The 19,599-nt window shown below is 39.4% G+C and overlaps 2 protein-coding genes and 1 pseudogene across 3 annotated transcripts; 2 read left to right on the top strand and 1 right to left on the bottom strand.

The window, feature by feature from the left end:
• Nucleotides 1-202: 202 nt before the first annotated feature.
• On the bottom strand, nucleotides 203-8,820 carry LOC112575865 (annotated as a pseudogene).
• A 3,413-nt stretch (nucleotides 8,821-12,233) lies between these two features.
• LOC112575998 lies at nucleotides 12,234-16,316 on the top strand. 2 transcript variants are annotated; one of them, XM_025258189.1, is made up of 5 exons: nucleotides 12,234-12,393; nucleotides 12,698-12,778; nucleotides 13,229-13,333; nucleotides 14,008-14,147; nucleotides 16,164-16,316. In XM_025258189.1, coding segments are annotated over exons 1-5 (369 nt in total). In that variant the 5' UTR covers nucleotides 12,234-12,351; the 3' UTR covers nucleotides 16,165-16,316. The 2 variants fall into 2 exon arrangements, with proteins under 2 accessions (XP_025113974.1, XP_025113973.1); XM_025258188.1 differs by lacking the exon at nucleotides 16,164-16,316 and adding an exon at nucleotides 14,759-14,834.
• Nucleotides 16,317-16,531: 215 nt separating this feature from the next.
• On the top strand, nucleotides 16,532-18,961 carry LOC112575997. The gene is made up of 5 exons (XM_025258187.1): nucleotides 16,532-16,687; nucleotides 17,239-17,313; nucleotides 18,213-18,317; nucleotides 18,496-18,693; nucleotides 18,890-18,961. Exons 1-5 carry the CDS (start codon nucleotides 16,646-16,648, stop codon nucleotides 18,893-18,895), a joined length of 426 nt encoding a protein of 141 aa, XP_025113972.1. The 5' UTR covers nucleotides 16,532-16,645; the 3' UTR covers nucleotides 18,896-18,961.
• Nucleotides 18,962-19,599: the final 638 nt, after the last annotated feature.

A 19,599-nucleotide genomic window follows, 5' to 3' on the forward strand; every position in this document is an offset into this window, starting at 1 on the left:
CGCTTTCTTCATGTCTGTCTGTCTCTCTCTCTCTCACACACGCACACACACGCATATACGGGCACATGCATATGAGCTTACGATAGAGATGTGTGTGTGTGAGAGAGAGAATTTACTGTATTTTAATGTATATGTATAGAAGCGTTGGAGGAGATCCATGAGGAGCCATCCACACATCTTGACAAAAATACGAAAGGCATAGTCAAATAATATATTTTTTTTAAAGACTTGATTTTCATTTGATACCCGGGAGTAGAAAAAATTAATATTTTATCCACAAAAAGCAAAGAAAACCAACGCACACAGTCTCTCGCGGCCAGTCTCTCTCTCGAAACTTAAATTTCTTGAGTATGTTATCGCTTAATTAAAAATTAAATCACTTATTCTGGATCACATACAACAATTTATTTTAGTAACTGCAAATCAGTTCTAACGTATACCAACGTATAAGCAACACATTAATATCAGTTCTATGTGCAAATAGTCCTGGATTGTTCCCTCTTTCCCACCCAAAACACACGTTGAGTTTCCGGTCACCAACTTCCATTTTGAGGAGAAGACAGGGGAGCTAGCGACGGAAGAAACGTCTGCAACACTAACGACTCCTCTCAAGCGAAGAAACCAATGAGAAAGACTGTCCACGCCATGATCACGATGGCCGCCACGTCCAGCGCCCGGCGGATCCACGGCTTCTCTCCCTTGCCCCGGTAGCGCAACGCTTCCTCCTCCTCCATGGCTTTGGTCATGTGCTGCGGCGTGAAGCTGGCGTAGCAGCAGACGATGTTGTACAGACGAGCCTTGACTGTCAGCTTGCTCTCTACACATAAAGGAAGAAGAAACTTCAGTTGCGACGGAAAGAAGTAAAGAGTCATCACAGCCTGACATCCGTTTCTCTCCTCTCTTCTCTACCTGGCTTTATAGCATCCCATCTCCCAGAACACACACACAGAGTTCAGCTTGGGTATCGAACCGGAGCGAATACAGGTGGAGACGCCCCTCGGCTATACATACAATGGCAAAGTCACACACAACTTCTCTGCTTTTTGCTTACAATGTTTACGACCCATAAACCTCCATCCCTACACACTTTACTTAGTATATAGGTAGCATTGATGTTTGTGAACAAATCTTTTTCTTTCTCTCTCTCTCACACACATCTTTCTTTTATCGTACATTCAATATGTCTTCTGTATAGCCAGGGTCGCTGGTCTAGAGTAGGGCGGGTGAATAATTATTATCGTATATAGACTTGCCTTGGGTGCAGACTGGGCCTCGTCTTCTGGCCGCTGTCTGGCTGTTTCGTCGTCAAAATCCTCTTCATCGCTTTCCTCACGCGGCGCTGAGTAGCGCGTGCTCCACGTCACGCGACGTAGCTGCAAGATGACGTCGTCATGTCACAGTATAACGGCGAAAGCAAGTGACAAGAACATTTTGGCAAGACATGGACACAAACGATTTGATGAGCATGAAACAAGACACAACATTTTTGAGTACACTAATAGCGAATCTGATGCCACGCCATGTTGTTTGCTACAATCATCACGAGGCCACAGCTATAATCATTATCTGAATGAAAGAATGGAATGAAAAAAAAGAGCAAGACACATTTTAAAATTAAACAATACCTAGAAAGTTCTCTATATTTTATAACAATGTTTATGAATACAATTATTATCACCTTCTCTTCTGGCAGTGGCTCTGTGAGAATGCTGACGACAGCACAGACGATGAAGACAATGACAGAGAGGATGATGGCAAAATGCAGGAAGTGGACTTTGTACAAAACTGCGGGTCTTTTCTCTTCTTCTCCACACGCAGGCTTGGGGTAGAGAGATCCATGATCAGTCGGGTTCCGCCAACAGCAAGCCCGGCCATCAAACCCCAGAATGCACCCTGAATGAATATCAATATATTATATCTTTATGCTGCACTGCACATCCATTTTTAATTTTGTTTAACTGGTTTAAGAGGTAAATACTTGCATTATGATAACCACTAGATATTTTACAATCTTTTCTTCTGTGTTTTCATTATTTCCAAGAAAAAGGTGTGTTCTAAAATAAATGTATTCTAAAACAATTGTATTCTAAATAGGTATTCTAAACAAATATTTTAATTGGAAATAAAAAAAACGTGTTGTTCACCTTCTCTGTGGTTCTCTTCCATGCAATACCAAGAATAAACACAACCACCCAGGGTGGGGCGAGGTACGCTTGCATGGCCTGCAAGTAGTCCCAGAGGAGCCCCCCTTGGTTGGCCATCAAGATAGGTATCCACGCGATGGAAACAGCCACTAGGAACATTATGAACAGCCTGCCACATAAACAAACTCCACAGAATAAGTCTATGAAAATGTTTATGCAACTCATTTTTAAAAAGTGAATGACGTGCTGCCAGATTCTTAATTATGGAAAGAGATAAAGAACCAAAGATTAGGTTGTCTTAAAAATGTCATTGGTTTTGTTTTGACACAAATGCATGTAGTAACACAGGTAGAGAGTTTTGGGGATAGTAATGGGATAAGTGAAAAAAAAAACTAAGGCACCATCTCATCAGTATTAGAAATAGATTTGATTTTATTTTGGTTTCAATGAACGTTTACATTTTCTTTTGAAATTAAAGAACGGGCTACACACTCACCTGCCTACGATCATGAGTTCTCTCTCGCTGCTTTTCGGTCGACATCGGATCCAGAGGTCAAGGGTGAACATACTGCTGGCTCCGTTGAACACTGACGTCAGGGTGCTCATGAGTGCAGCTAGCATCACTGCCAGCATGAGACCGCGGACACCTGTACGAAAAGAACATTTTCAATTAAGACCCCCCAAATTATTTATTTATTTATTAATTATGTATTATAGAGAATTTGGATTGCCAGTGCATAGTTCTTATTGCCCTAATGTCGATGAACAGCAAAATGTAATTTCAGTGTCGTTGGAAGATGCTCAGCTTTGTGGAAGGGGGACAACGACGTTCACATTCTTGCCTCCTCAGTTTTTGTTTGTTTGTTTTTTGAGAAAGGCGACAGCCCCAAGCTAGGCCCTATCCCCGGCTACTTCTGAATATTCTCGTGATATATTAAGATTAAACACTATCTTCACTTAATTAACATAAATGGAATGTGTTGTAAAAAGTTTAAAGTAATCAGAATTACAGCTCAAGGCATTTTTTCCAAAATATCCGCACTACACTGTGGTGATACCGTGTTTTTCTGAATCTTTTGAAACGTTTTACCTTGAGGCAAAAGCTCCACGACGAGTTTGGGATAAGCAATGTTTGAGCATCCGTAAGGGTTATCACACACAGCTTTACAGATTTCTGGATCCACGCATCCTATTTCATCTAAAGAAGAAACATTTTAAACTCTTACAAGACGTATGATAACATAGGCTGTGACAACAAAACTAAATTATGCATAAAAATGGCTTTGAAAGGAGATTAAAAATTTTATACTTTTTTGTCAATAACGTCCTTCCTATTTTCTTCTTTTTTATTTTTAAGAACATAACAATGATAGTGATTTTAATATTTATCCGTTTATAATAACATAAATTGCCGTGTATAATGAAGTTTTACTTTCTTCCTCACATCGCTTTTGCCGACTGCGATTATTATTATAAAAGGCGTCAGACTGGGGCGGGGAGGTAATAACACACTTGGGAAGAGAACTCTGCCGACCATGCCGGGTATGACGATGATGAACATGGGCAGGATCTTGAGAAGGCCAGCGAAGAGAACTCCCGCCTTGGCGTGGGAGTGGGTCTTGGCAGACAGCACTCGCTGCACCATCACCTGCAACAAGGACACAATTCGTGCATCCTTGACACCCAGCTCCATCCCACAATGCCCACTAGTACTCAGCAGTAGGAACTGAATCTTAATTTGATAAAATATGTGACTTATTCTTCAAAATATAATCAGCCGTTTTTGTTATTATAATCGCAGTTTTGGCATATTGCACTTTTTCTATTTGCTAATATTTATAATCAATAAAATTTTTTATCCGGTTATAATGAGGAGTAATGAATGGTAAGAGTGAGGCTCAAATAATCATTTAGGATGACTTAATTTCTTCCCACCTGGTCCGTGCACCAGGCCAGAATCGCCATGGGAGTTAATCCAAAGATGATTCCAGGCCAAGGGATGTCACCCGTGATTGCACTCCGAAAGATGTGCAGGGAGTCTCCTCGCGGGAGACCCTGGCCGGTCAGATTGCCGCAGGTCGTGACGTTTGGAGCAGACAACAGGAACTTCTCGAACAGAGTCGTCAGGCCGCCCAGATGCAACATGGCTGAGTGCCCAGACATTTATTTGTCATGTAAAGGTTAGAAGACTAATATTTTTGCATATTCAAAACAAACTTGTCAGCTTTGTAGGGATAAGTGTGCTATTAATAGCAGGACAGCATTTGCTTGCCTTGGTGTGGAATAAAGCTCTGGTGATGCTTTATAGCGATGACGCAATTTGGAATGATGCTTTCTCAATGATGACGCAATTTGGAATGATGCTTTCTCAATGATGACGCAATTTAGAATGATGCTTTCTTAATGATGACGTAGGCTTTCTGTGCGCATGTTTTCTCACTAACTTATATCTGTGTGTCTGTTTGCACTCCTGAATACCTATGCAGAGCACTGCACAACACTCACGCACACACCATTCAATACTTACCTACAATAAACAGCCATCCTGACCCGAATATCAAAATAACAGTCTGCAGGGCGTCTGTCCATATCACGGCGGATAGTCCACCTGCAAATGGAGTGTAACCCACAGGTGACCCCAGACTGACATACACAGCCAATACAAAACGCCTTTTAGTACTTATGTTGATTCACCTGCTGTCTTTTATTTAGTTGCCTATACACATGCCTCCAATAGTCCTCACTAAGGTTTCAGTACCTGCTCCAAGTGATTTTGTCTCTTTCATGCCTCTTCGTAAAGAAGTAGAAGAAAAAAGCAACAGTACAAGAAAGCATAAGCAACAGCAACAACAGATTCTTTAAAAGGCAAAGGGGTCAAAATAATTTCTAATCATGGGACAAAGCTGTGTATGATATGTGTGTTCGCGTGTATCTTGAAGACAAGAAGAATGAGAGTAGTCACTCAGATTTTGAAAAATAATACGTGCGTATTTTGCAGCAAAAGTGTCGTCCCACTAATCCTTTAAATCTCTTTTATTTATTTCTTTCGATGCTGTCACTCACCAATGATTGTGTAGACAGCTGTGATCAAGGTGACGCTCACAATAGACAGGTACATGTCCCAGCCTAGTGACTGCTGAATGAACACTGCTCCCGCATACATGCTGGACTGATGAAGACCATGGAGATAGCCAAATAAATGGAATAATTAACGAGAATGGAATTACTTTAAAAGAGAATATCCAACAATTACACAACTCACAAGTATTTTTTATAGAGGACAAGAAAGATGCTGGTTTGAAAACTTACCATGTATGCATTCATTAATTACTCAGTTTGTCTAACTGTCCAACGCAAGGCTGTAAAGATTCTAATTATATTTGTATTAATCTACATAAACATACCGAAATTGTTTGAACAACGAGAAGAAAAATTGCCAGACAAGGATAGGTACACCTGTAGTCGCCTCCCTCCGTACCTTTTCCGAAGGTACTGTGGCATCGTGTATGCCTGAAAAGAAACTCGACAATGAATTGATAAATATTATAACGCAGTCTTGTACAGTTAAAAAAAAAGAAAAAGAAAAAAAAGTTCCAACTCGAAACTTACTCTTTGAAAATAGTCAATAATAAACAGTATTTAAACGCGAATAAATTGGTTGTATAATGATTACAAAAACTATGGAAAGTGTAACTATTATTACAGGGCTAAGAGGCGAACGAATTCGCCATATGTTATAGTAAGAATTTCATTCCTTACCCCAGATGCTACATACACAGGAACGAAGAACCACCCCAGTAAGACCAGAATAAAAACTGCCTGGACAGACAGAATAACAGAACGTTTATTATTAATAGTAATAGTAGTTAAGGAAATGTTTATAGATTAAAAATTTGTGCAAATCATTCTAATCAATTGTCATCGATACATGCATGCATATTTGTTTAGTACACAAATGAAGAATATTTAAAACATTTTTTGTCGAAACCTTCACTGTAAAAAAAATCTACAAAAATGAAAGAACGGATGAACGAACGAGATAGCAAGCAAGAAAGAAGGAAAGAATTAAAGAACATAAAATAATGAATAAATATAACAACAAAAAAAGGTTTAAAAAATGAAAAAAAAGAAACGAAGAGAAGGAAAGAATGAAAAAAAACAATGAGTGATAGAATGCATGAATAAATAAGTGAACGAAAGAGAAAGAACAACAAAAAAAAAAAAAAAAGGTAAAGAAAGAAAGAAGTAAAAAAGCAAGAAATAAAGAATGAATGAACAAAAAAAAAATAAGGTAGATATGAAGAAACGAATGAATAAATGAAGGAAAACGACGGACAGAAATAGAGAAAGAAACAATGAATGAAAGAAAAATTAATAAATAAATGAAGAGTCAGAGAAGGCTTGAAAAAAATGAAAAAAGCATAAAACAAAACAAAGAAAGAATAAACAAATGAAATAAATAATAATAATAATAATAAAGAAAGAAAAAAAGAAAGAAAGAAAAAAAATAAGGAAGGAATGAAACTGAAATAAAATATTCACTCACATGCCACTCATAGATGACAACTGCCAGCCCAGATGCAGCCGCCTGGCCGGCCATGCCGATGAAAAATTGACTGCCTATGTTGGTTGCAAAAATAGATGCTCCCACCTGTTATTTACCATGAGGGGAAAAGTGTAATAATAATTCGGTCATCCCTGTCATGCATATTATTTTCTTTATACAAGGTGTCCATATTCAAAGTCCAACTACAGTGTAAAGCATCATTGTTAATTCCGTGGGTTTGCTTCATTAGCAGATGGGTAACCTCAAATAGTTGTGTTCTGTTTGTGAAATACATCGTTTGTAAACAAGTGTAAGGTTCGTCTAGGACTATGAACCATTTTCATATCTACACCAAGCAGATAGGAATGCTATTTAGCAGGGAAGAGAAAATACCTATACAACAGTAACTGAGGATTACCACATAGTAAACTATAAGCAGTGAGCTGCACTCACATCTACAAACTATGTAATCTGCTCTACTTCTTCACTTTGAAAAAAAAAACTTTTCAAATGAAAAATGAAGAAAGGAGTTTACCGGTGCCCAGTGCATGTTTCTCCCAGCCATGAAGTAACCTCGGACACTTCCAGTGTTCGCCCTGCATGATGACTGCAATCACAAATGCATACATACATCTCCACTGATGTAACTGTTTCAGTCAAATGATTGTTTTCAACCATGGGGTATAAAGTTGTTTTGCTGATTCTATCCTATAATCAGCTGTCCCTGACCCACCGGAGCCTTATCTTGTAAACATTGTCACTTAAGACTGAGTGCAAAAGCTTTGATTTGATAACAAGGGGAGAACACTCCTGCGACTGTACATGACAGATGTAAGCACATCCTACTGTAATCCCACGTGTATTAAACGGCTACCCCTCCAAAACCTATATTCAAACAACTGTGGACTTACTTCATCGTTAATTAATTTTGAAAATCTTAGAGAATGATTCTGGTCATCTCGCAACGGTTTAACAACGGTTTAAACAAAGGAATTTTCACCCGAGCCTAGGAACAAGGGTCAAAAACGCCATTTTTCCGTGACGTCACAAAAGTACAATCATGACAACACCTCAAGAACCTTTGCTCCGAGCTCTGAGATTGGATGTGGCCTTTTATGCGAAACAGAAGCACATGAAGAGAGTACAGTAAAAGTACATTTATTGTAAGAAGAGGAGACAATTGTACATCCGGTCTGTACTTTTCGTACTTAGACCTCAGCACAGGTATTGTATACCTACACATGTACCTTGTCAAAGCGCGACACAAGTATTGTTCAGTTTACAGCTACGGCTATACAAGTGTACAGAAAGGTTTATAATTTTCGTGTTTTCACCATGGTACAGGTATGGTTGCACGAAAAGGGCCTACAACAATTTGTGTGAGTCACGTGTCTGTCATGGCGGCATATTATTTATTTTTTTTTTTCGCGTCCCTGACGTCGTTTATGGCTGCCTGACTGTGAAGTGAATGTTTGCATTATTTCCTTATCCGGATGTTTACGAGCTGAGTACATGAAGTTGCATTGAGCAATTTAGTTCAAGGCTACGGTGATTGTCTCGAAACATCCGAGGAGAATTTTCCACACCCCGTGCTTTTTTCAAACTATTTCCTAAGTGGGTGTAAGTGTTACGGTTCTTGCCGGAAAGTAAAACGTTTTTATCACTGAAGTCGTTTTGGAATATTTTACGAATTCCTCAGACACATGTGAGAAAGCTACTTATAATTTAACGAAACGAAAGGAAGGTTTAAGAAGGATAATGCATTTCGGTGAGATGGGGGTTGGGGTCAGAAGCAAGGAAGAGAAGAAAGAAAAAAATGTGTAGAGTTCACTCGAGCCGAAAACAAATGTGAAACAGAATGCCTATAAGTCCTTGCAAGCACTTGACAGCACTCGACAGCACTTGACAAGGTACTTACCCACAGTCCGACAAAAAGACACAAGGCGAAGTAAACAATGATGACAACAAGATCTGCAGCGTACAGTTCCGCCATGGTGCTCTGGTGTCTGCCTGGTGTAGCTGGTGCACCGTCCTGACGTCACCTACTTGATGTGAACCACGCAGCCGCCTTCTCCTCTTCTTTTAACAGACCCCACCCCGAAGCCACCAACCCTCCCCCCTTCTCGCGTCTGTCGCTCTTCCACTTTGGGTGTTACCTGGCGAGGGCGCCGTGACAACTAGTGAACACTAGGCAGGTGTGCCAACCTGTCGCCGGCTTTCTCTCAGGTGTGTTTGGGCATTAATGCGGTCACCCAAGCCCAGGCGGGCGTGTGGCTCTATTTAGGTCGCAGGTAAGCAGAGTGCAAGGTATTGCTTGGGAGAGTTTGCTTTTATTTGCTTTCCTAGGTAATGTGCCAACAAAATTATAAAAAAATACTTACATCGAAATCAGTTCAGATGTAGAAGTTTCAACCATTAGGAAGAGTATGGGAAGCTTTTTAGAATAAGTGTATCACCCGAAGAAAGACAACAAAACAAAAAAAACAAAACCGGGAGACATTAAAACTTGAATGCGACGTGACAATGTCAGGAAGTCTGGCGGCAAAACGATAACAACGTAGGTATTCGTAGATTTCTCTAGATGTGACTGGGGCTGGCGGTTATCGAGGGCTTTCTGTAGATAATACAGTATCTTTATCAGTCACCTGTCCTCCAGCCAAGAGATGCAAGTTTCGTTTGGAAGAAAACACGGTAGTGATCCAAAAGTAATACCTAAATGTTCTCACTGCGAAAGAAACGAAATAGTGTACATAAATAAAGAAACCTGACAATCTTGCAAAACACTGCTTGTAAATTTGCGAAAGAAACCTGGTACTTTTGACAGCAAAACACACTTTGTTATCTAGACTGCAAAGATTTATGTGACAATTTCTTAGTTGCCCACTACAAGAATAAAGAAATATATGAGTAGAGTTTTGTTTTGCGAGAAAGTTCTATCTGCCACGCAAGTTAAAGTCAAACAATCGCCGTTGCAGCGTCACCAGTACACACAGGTAGACACGTGACATGCCGTTTGACAAGCATGAAGTGAGCATGAAACGGTTTCCCGAAATGGTTTCACCAGGTAGACGTGACAAATCATTCAAGGAAAGATTATCATGCAAATGTAACTTTGTGGCTTCGAGGACACTGTCTACTAGAGACCGACTTGTCACCTTTATTGGCAAAGAAAGATAGTCACGATAAAAGTCCAGATTGTTAGATGCAGGTATATATTGGTGTACTTAGAAAACAAAACCAAAAATCCCCAATGGCCAACCTGGTGAACACGTAACGCATATCAAGAAAGTGGACACACACGTATGCACAAACCACTGAGAACAGGGAGATGGGGGAGAGGATGGCATGGATGTGTTTAATTTAATGCTATGATTGGAAGCTTTCAAACTAAAAATATTTTAATGAAACACAGATGGTGCTTTACAATGAACCTCCTGTACCCTCTGTGTCTAATTGCAATCTTGTCGGTCCGTGAGTATTTTAATTCCTTCAAATTATCTCCCCTTGTGTTTCCGAGTACAATGCATTCTCTCCCTTGTCAGCCGTCAAGGGACTTTGCCCTCTGCCCCCAACGCGTGCGTTTGTTGACCTCGTTTCTCCTGAGAAAGTCTAAAAGCCGAGGCGACCTGAATCCCGGAGTTTTATATGATGTAGCTTCGTGCCCGAATTATAAGTATGCTCGTTCAGAACGCTGAGACGGTCTGTAAGCAAACACAGGGCACAGTGCACACCTTGTTCCTCCCTTCCCCTATCCCTTTCTTTACTTTCCAAACTGAACAAGTGCATACGTGTGCACCTGCAAACACAACGGAAAATGATTAAAATGGTTTGTAAATAAATTACTAAACAGCCAGGTGCAAATTATGCGAAATGCATAGCGTTTTTCAGGTGCACTACATCAGTTGTCTAGAATTCAGTAGAAAGTATTTCATTAAAGAAAGGTATTAGATAAACAGGAAGTGTTGTCTTTTGTAATCTGCTTTTATGAAAATAAAACGACAGCGAGACAGGAACACGCAACAGAGTGTGTAAAAATGGACAACCCAAGCTCATTCTCCACCTGAACCATGCAAAAAGTGTGGACAAATATAAAAGTAGGATTTGCAGTGCGATATGATGAGACAATATGCACAGTATACCCAGTGCGTTGCTGTTTTAGAATATACTAAGCCCACTGAGCAGATATTTTAGCCCTCATTATCCATCCCTTGACTGGTACTAGCTAATTACCATTACTAGATAATCATCACGTGAGCTGTTCATGGTACCGGTCGTCGGGGAGAAGTCCCACGTGTGTGGTGTTCCGCAGTCAGTACAAAATTGTCAGTCTTGTGCGTTCCGTGTCAGAGATTGGGAGCAGTTTTCACAGTCTCAAATGCCTCCATTCGATTTTTAGTAACCAAAGTCCACGTCTCCCAATCGTACTGCATGATGGGAACTACAGCTGCACGTGGTGGTGTCATTGCTGCTGTCGTTGCGATCCTGATGTGAAATCTTCAATGAAGGCGTGACATGCAGGTACTGAGAGCTGTTCACCTCCTCGAGCTGTATTCTATTTATTTCATGTCGATCTTCGCTTCGGTGTGTCCGATGGTGTTAACTTTGACATTGCTCTTGTCAGTCTGGTCTCCATCGTCTCAAGATTGACAGAAACCACCCGAGAGCTTCTGTACAAATAAAGTGAAGGAAGTCTCTACAGTATTAACTCTTTAAGAGTGTTCTCTATATTACTTTTGAAAGATGTCAGAAACTTCTGCAAGAGTTACGGTTTTTTGCTTCACACTAAAAAGGACGACGACAAAACTGTAGCTAGCCGTGATAAGAAGGGCCGCAACCTCCAGCGCACATTGAACTCATGACTTGTCTCCCTTTGACTTGTAGCGCTATGCTGTCTTTCGTGGCTTTGTTCATGTCCATGGTAAAGTCGGGAGAAGGGGAAATGATGCGCAGCGAACGAAGGTCATCGGCACGAAGCAATGCAAACAAAAGTAAAATTTTCAGAACAGTATTAAGTTTTCTCTTGGTCTGGTGGAAAATATAAAACAATTCATGGCAGGTAGTAGTTATGATTTGCTCGACTGAACTTTCGCCGCGAAAATGGTTGGTAGACTCTTCAAAGATTAATCATACACTGATAAACGTCCACACTACTCTGGAACTCTAACGGTGATCGGCTAGCCACACAACTAATCTTTATTTCCATCTTTGTGTGTGTGTGTGTGTGCGCGAGTATGTGCTTGCTAGTATGAAATATGTTGAAATACAGATTACGTGATAAGAACGTTCACGCAGCCTAACAAATGTTCGCAAACTATTGAGTTCATAACCTACGAAATACAGGAGACCTGAAGTCCAACATATAACTGTCGTAATATTATAATTTAGACTAAATTAAATTCCCAGCTTTTCTATTTTAAGAGTTCTTCGTTCTTTCAGCGTATCCTTTAGAAATCGTTTTCTTTCTCCTTCTTTTTGAACTGAACCAACTGATAGTGAAAACATTACTAAAGACATTTTGTTTTTTGTCTGCACATCGAGTGATAAGGTGTACAGGGTTGCCAGTTGATGGGAGTGCTAGTAAGGCCAGTAGTTCAGTATTTAAAGTACTGGGGGAGGTGAGGAAGAAGTTCAACATCGGTGACTGCAGCTTTACACAGCAGAATGTGGAAACTTCTCCTTGCTTGTCTTCTGGCTGTGGCCATGGTGAGTGACAGTGAAAAACAGACTGAGAATGAGAAAGAAACATGACGACGACGACGACGACGACGACGATAACGATTATTATTATTATTATTATTATTACTTTTTTGTAGAAAGAGGGAATGAAGGCATAAAGGTAAAAAGACAGGGTGGAGAGAGAAAAAGAGAGATGGAAGAAAAAGAGAGAAGACTATCATAGAGCGACAGAGAAGAGTGTAAGAGCGATGTGGAAAAGTCAGGGAATAATTTTTTAAAATGTAAGCCAGGTGTTATTATTTTTAGGTGGCATGTCCGACTTGTCTTTCAGGGCCAGATACATATCTCTGACCTAGGTGGTTTCCCGCATACGTACATAGGGGAGTATCACTTTGAGTATGATGATGGCGCCGTAAGTATATACGCCTTTCAGTGCATGTGTACCTTACATTTCTGCATCTTTCAGTATTTTAGTGCATGTATGCTCTACATTTCTCCCTTACCTCTTTCAGTGCATGTGTACCTTACTTCTTTCAGTGCATGTGTACCTTACCTCTTTCAGTGCAGATAAACCCTACATTTCTACGCTTTTATTTGTCAGTGCATCTATTCTATAGCCTCACCGATTTCAGTGCATGCATACCCTACATCTCCATCCCTACATTTGTACCCTAAATTACTGAAGAAAGATGCTTGGCAACTGAAAAACTTCTTGGCTGGGATGTAGAAGTCGTGTCACGTTTTATGAACTTTACTATTTTGTTGTTGTTAATGTTGTTGTTTTTTCGTAATAACTAACCATTATTTCAGCAAGGATTTGGTGTCTACATATATTTGATTTTAATTGATTTGATGTTTTCAGAACATTGTTATAATCATGAGCGAAATGGAATGCTTTATCGTGGAGGCCCCGGATGCAACATGGGATAATCTGTTCAGAAACGCACAAGAACTTTACCCTGTCGGTGTAAGTATGTTAGTCAGGGGACCGAGTAAACATTCCGAATATTCAAGAAATCTCTAAGTTTGCATACAAGATTGTATAAAGCTGTAAATTTACTTTTCTTGAAGTGTTCTTAGCTACTTTCTTTTCTTTTTTTTTCTTCTTTTCTTACATCTTTCTTTTGGTTCTTGACCCACTGCTCTTTCCATTGGTTGATGAATATCGTATTTTACTATTTTACATATAGAAATTAGACCGCACACTTTTTATTGACTGACTACAGCTCAGTACAAAAAGCTGTTTCTCAGAATTTTGACTAACACTTCCGTTCTCGAGATACATGCCTTCAAACCATCACCAGGCGCGGAAAGAGGTCAAAATCATGACGTCACGTTTGTACACAATAATATTAACATATATATATATACACACACATATTTTTCTGTCTGGTTGATAAGAACACCTGACTGATTTATTCTAAGATCTAAAAGCTTATAACAAGTATGACTAATGGTTTGGAAAAAATCAACAGTTTAAAAATACCTTGGAGTTTATAGACGAGAAGCACAAATTAAACTGTTTCTCTTCATTTGATCACTGTTTGCCTACTAGAAGTATTTGTTGCTATGTATTATTTGTTGTTATGTATTATTTCTTGTTATGTACGCTCGAAGGCTCATACATGTCTTCATTTCCAGCAAGCGATCGTGAAGAAAATCGAGGCTAAGACTGGCTTACATAAGATAACTCTCGCCGAGTCCGTCAGCACGTACCACAGCAGACTTGAGGAGCTTCAGTGCAAGTTTATGCCTATCTACGTCGTGCCGTTCACTGCCTGGTGAGTACGTGGCGTCTGCAACGTTGTCACGTGACCTAACGTCAGACCCAAGCGTAGCAGTAATCATTGATGACAATTGCAAGAGTTGTAGTCAAACTTTCACTGTCTTGTATTGCCATTAAAGGACAGAACCCCTAAATAAAAGAAATTCTCCTAAACCCCTGCTTATAGGTTCGCGTGAACTTTCAATCAACCGAAGAGTATTGCAAATAAGTCGAGGAAGTAGCTGAAGTAAAAGGTTGAAAAATTGTTGACATGCATTCACTGTGATGTACTGACACTTAAGACAGACAAAACTTTATCTTCGAAAAAATAGACGGTCCATACATCTTTCTTTGGTTAAAATGTCTTTCATGAGGATTTTACTGTCACAAAAATTATTGCTGCTGTGTACATCAACTTGCTTTGGCTGAAATCTATCTTCTAAGGGTTTCACTACAACTACAGATAAGCCACTAACAGTACGAATGTGTACAGAAGTCTACACTATCTCTGACTGTTACTATTTATAGCTGTCAGCTGTTAGCTTACCATGTAGATATGCTTTCATCAGCTTCCATTTCCATCTAGCTTGAATGTTACGGTTTTTGTTGTTGGTTTTTTTTTTCCAGAGAGATTAGGTCTGGCAAAATTTGGACCTTTGAAGACTACACTAATTTTAGTATATTAAAGTACTATCATTAATCATGTTTGTTTTTCGTTATATAATGCACAAATATACCAAAAAATAAAAATACAGTATTTAACATCAGAAAAAACACCAAGTACACACAAGGCAACAAAGTCACTTTCACAAACAAAGCAATATATCCAATATAGTGTGAACTTCTCTGTCAACCTCTCATCAGAGCAACAAAAGCACTTGTCTCAAGGCCTGGAGCAAAGCACAACAGCAGGAAGACAGAATGTCCAACATATATGTTTATTAGTAATATAAAGAAGCGACCATACGTCTTCAACCATGGCGGACTCAAGGAACTTTGCAAAGTCACAGAGTCACAAGCCACGATCACCAGTAATCAAATGCTATTTTTTAATTCGTTTTCCGTTATTACAATCATAAACCACACACACACACAAGCAAGCAAGCAAGCAAGCAGGGTGGAGGAAGCTGGAGTACCCGGAGAAAGCCACGGTTTGAAAGGTTAGACCTGTAACCAGGTGTCACATCCCGAAAGATGTGTGTCGGATCCGAGATACGAGTCCGCGACATCCAAATCTCTGTCATGGTGACAGCTGCCTTGAGTAAATGATACTAAATTATAAATTGGCAAAACAATGTAACCGTTATAAGTACAAAGGTGAATGACAGCCTTGTACAGACACTCTGTACCAATACAGAGCAAACGATTAAGAGACTGTAATGTCTCACGTGCAAATGAATTTACTTATGTGCAGCATGAACTCATGACATGTCGACACAGTCACACAGAGACGCTTTCAGCAAGACACACACACACACACTGTTACACGTGCAAATATGTACAGGGTGAAAATTGTCTGAAGAGAACGAGAAGTATTCAGCTTTATTCAGTCTCCAACATAGCAACTCTTATTCTCTCCTCTCTCTCTACTGTGTAGATTTGTATGGCGCTTTTACCACTGTAAAGTACGCCAAATGAGCTGTACAGAAAATTGTTTTTAAAAAAAACACACACACAAATATGCTCAAAACATACAGAACACACATTGCACTCAAAACAAATCAGCAAAAAAAAAATATTTAAAAAAATATATGCGAAGACCATCTCACAAGGGAGAAAACTTCCACTTTACCTGCCACAAGTCTCTATGAAGTCATGTACCCATTCGCCACAGTTGACTCTACTACAGGAAAGCTCGCTTCTACCATACGGGTATCGAACCTTGGTGTCTCTGGGTTTGGAAGCCAATGGTGCAACCACTCGACAATCCTGCAGCGTTGCATGTAAATGAAGTCGCTGTTGAATGTCATCTAGTACAACTCATGTATCACATATGTATTAATAAAAAAATATTTTTGTCTTTCTGCTTCAGACCACTTGAGAAGATGGGATTGCGATTTTGTGCATCACATCTTTTGTGCCATCTCCATGACTCAATTTTTCATATAGAACTCTTTGGGCAGATGGAACCCAATTCGATCACTGTGTTTCAAAAAGACCTGCAATAAATTCATCATTCTTATAATCTGGGAGATTTCTTTTTTTATAAATGACGGAAAGACAAACCGCACAAGGACACGCAAAACATGTTTACATCCTTATCGTAATCCATAAAAGAAAACCCAAGGGTTCAAAGTTCAACATTTTGCAATATGTCCAGACGGTTACTCACATGGTACTGTAGTATGTACAGGCTCATCTTGAGCTCTAAAAATAACTTTATGCATGATACTTTATCGTTTCTGGGCGTGTCCAAAGCACGTTTCCAGACGTACATAAATAACAGCGGGGACAGGACACGGCACTACAGACCTCCCGAGCGTCTCCGTGCTACCCAACCTTCCACACACCACAATGCTGAAGCTCCTTGCTCTCTCTCTGGTGGCTGTTGCCATGGTGAGTATGCTCATTACAGGTAGCGATCGTTGTGGACCTGAAGAATTTAGAGATAAGAGTTGTAACTGTCTTGAGTCAGTCAGATGTGTTTGTAACTGCCAGAGACCGTAGAATTTTGTCGGGTGGTGTGTGTGTGGCCAGTAATAGTGTTTTACGACGAGCCAGAAACTAAGGCTATATCATGGCTAAGAAGCCAGCGTAGTAAACAGATGTCACGTGCAGAGAAAGAACAGCATGCCCGAGACGAGATCTGAACCCGGGACAGAGAATCCTCACTGTATCGGTAATGGCGCTAGTCGTTGTGCCATTGGACTGCTTTAACTTTTATACTTCCGTTTGCTTAAAAACACCCGAGTGCACTGAAAGCACGTGCGGGTGTATCACCTCTGTCTTTTAAAAAAAAGTCTAAAATAGCGTAAATATAATCACAGGCATATCAAACCTTTGTAACAAAAGAGAATATTTTAAAAATCACATTGATGTGCCATTCATTCAATGTGTAGAATTTAGTGAGCTATCAAATATGCAGAAAGTATTTTTTTTCTCCACAGGGCCAGTTGTTTACTCCTGGTCGCTTGGTCTTGGACAGAGTCGATGGGTTCCGCGTGGAGTATGATGACAGTGCGGTATGTAAACACTTTTTGTCCTAATATTCTTCCAAAGTCGTTAGTTTACATCCGTTTGAGATCTTTTTCTGCACCGTTTTCACATTTCCGTATTTCATTAACTTCTTTCATCGATTTTGATTTCTGTCATTTCATTTTATTTCCTCGAAATTACGTGAAAATTTTCAAATTAGTAAATAATAATTTTTCTTCCTTTTTCAACAACCTCACACTTTTATATTTTAAGTTGTATGTATTTCAGAAAATTCTTGAGACCTAAGATGAAAATTATTTAACTTTTTTTTTAGCACAATTTAAATAAAGGTGTGTTAAAAAATTGTTTTTACTTAATTTAAAAAAACGTGCTAGTCTTTTGGAATTTTGTTATCTTCTGACTTTATTTTAGGCCAAATTAAGGGAGATAAGTATATTGTACTAGTCCTAGAGCAGCACTTAACTATTTCCACTAATTTGTCCTATAAGTTCTTATACAAAATTAAATTTAAAAAAATATTTATTCCACTAATTATGGGCTGCCAGACTGGGTGACAAATCTATTGCAAATTCCCACTGGACAGACAGACATGCATATATAATGAATAAAATAAAAACGTGTAAAAAAAATCTCTGCTGAAAGCTACATTACATTGGATGCCCAAAACACTGATTTGCCTTTTTATCAAAGTTTGCTTTATTTGTTTCAAAGTACACTTGTTTTTATATCATTTCTGCAGATTATTGCCAACATACTTTTTGAAAATTTTGGCTTTAAAAAAAAAAGAAAACATAAGTATAATTTGAATTGATTCATTACAACAGAAATTTTTTATAGACATGAAAGGAAAGTAAATAGTGGTTTGTGTTACTTGTGACATCATGAGCATTCAGCCTATCGTGACCAGAAGGATGGAATGTTCCAGAACGTTGTCCTGCTGATCAGTGACAGAGAGTGCTATATCGTGGAGGCAGCTGATGCCACCTGGGATGCTCTGGTCCGCAACCACGATGAACTTCATGCCGCTGCTGTAAGTACGAGAAAAGAAATTGTATACAGAAGATTTATTATTATTTAAAGTGTAAATGGAGGAGAAAGACGAGATAATAACAACATGCCAAACAATATTTGTGCTGTTTTTCTAACCATCAAAATATTTTTTTCTCAACTTTGAGAACTCCTGTTGACCTGTGTCCTCCTTGCTGCAGCTGGCCATCGTCAAGCAGATCGACGCCAACACCGGAGTGACACGTATCAACTTCCGCGACGCCGCCACTCAGTACCACAGCCGCCTGGAGGAGTTCCAGTGCATCCTCAAGTCCGTCTTCACCGTCAGCTACACCCCCAGCGTTGTCAGTGCACTACGCGTGCGGCTTGAACCCTGTTTAACCCCTCACCTCCCAGAGGTAAGCGACGCTTCGCCATGACGGTCTTTTGCCTTGCTAATTATTATTCTCTAATTATTACCTGTTATTAGTAATTCCTTTTCTATTAGCTTTGATGAATATTTTAGTGGAATTTCATGTACAAGCAATGTAATTTTTTTCCGAAAATTTAAATATTATATTTGCATGTTTACACAAAAGTGAGCGTGTTTTGCAGGTATGACAAGTCCACTGTCTCAGGGAGTAATTTTGTGCAACAAAGAAGAGAATAAAAAACTTTTCAATTATCTGAGTTTGGTGTTCTCATGGTGCCAACAAGTGTTCCATAAAGTGTTATTGCATTTCTGGACCGGACAAAGACAGACCATCCGTGGACCTAGTTTGTGGCAAAGATTTTAAATGACGGAGATATAAAAATTTCGACAAACATGATCAAACGTCTGTTCATATTTATTTCGATAAAAATGATCTTCATGCCAAATACTGTGAGAAATAGAAATGACCCATAAACATATATAATACTTCAACATCAATGTAAATAAACATGTATGGAATAATTAATACGAGAGGCACAAGGAGAAAGGCGAGCTAACAATTACACACAGACAGACAGCCAGACATCCAAATACATGGACTCATGAACATACAAACAGCTAAAGCATAGAACCATCTGCTGATGATGTGTGACTCAGTCGGGGGTTGTGGGGAGGGAGGAGATGAAAGAGTGTGTAATGGGTGGCGATGAGATCCGGTGACATATGAGTTTTTTGCCAACCGTATCGTCCCATGTCCTTCTCAAATTAGTCACCTTTCTACTGGAATTTTTAAAATAATGTTCTACTTCCTGTCTTGAATACAGGACATGATTCCTCTTCCGCCAAATGAACCACTCAAATCACTGAAATAAATGTCACCTTTGAACTTAAA

Source organism: Pomacea canaliculata, linkage group LG11 (genome assembly GCF_003073045.1).
Source record: "Pomacea canaliculata isolate SZHN2017 linkage group LG11, ASM307304v1, whole genome shotgun sequence".
In the NCBI taxonomy this organism is placed as follows: Eukaryota; Metazoa; Mollusca; class Gastropoda; order Architaenioglossa; family Ampullariidae; genus Pomacea; species Pomacea canaliculata.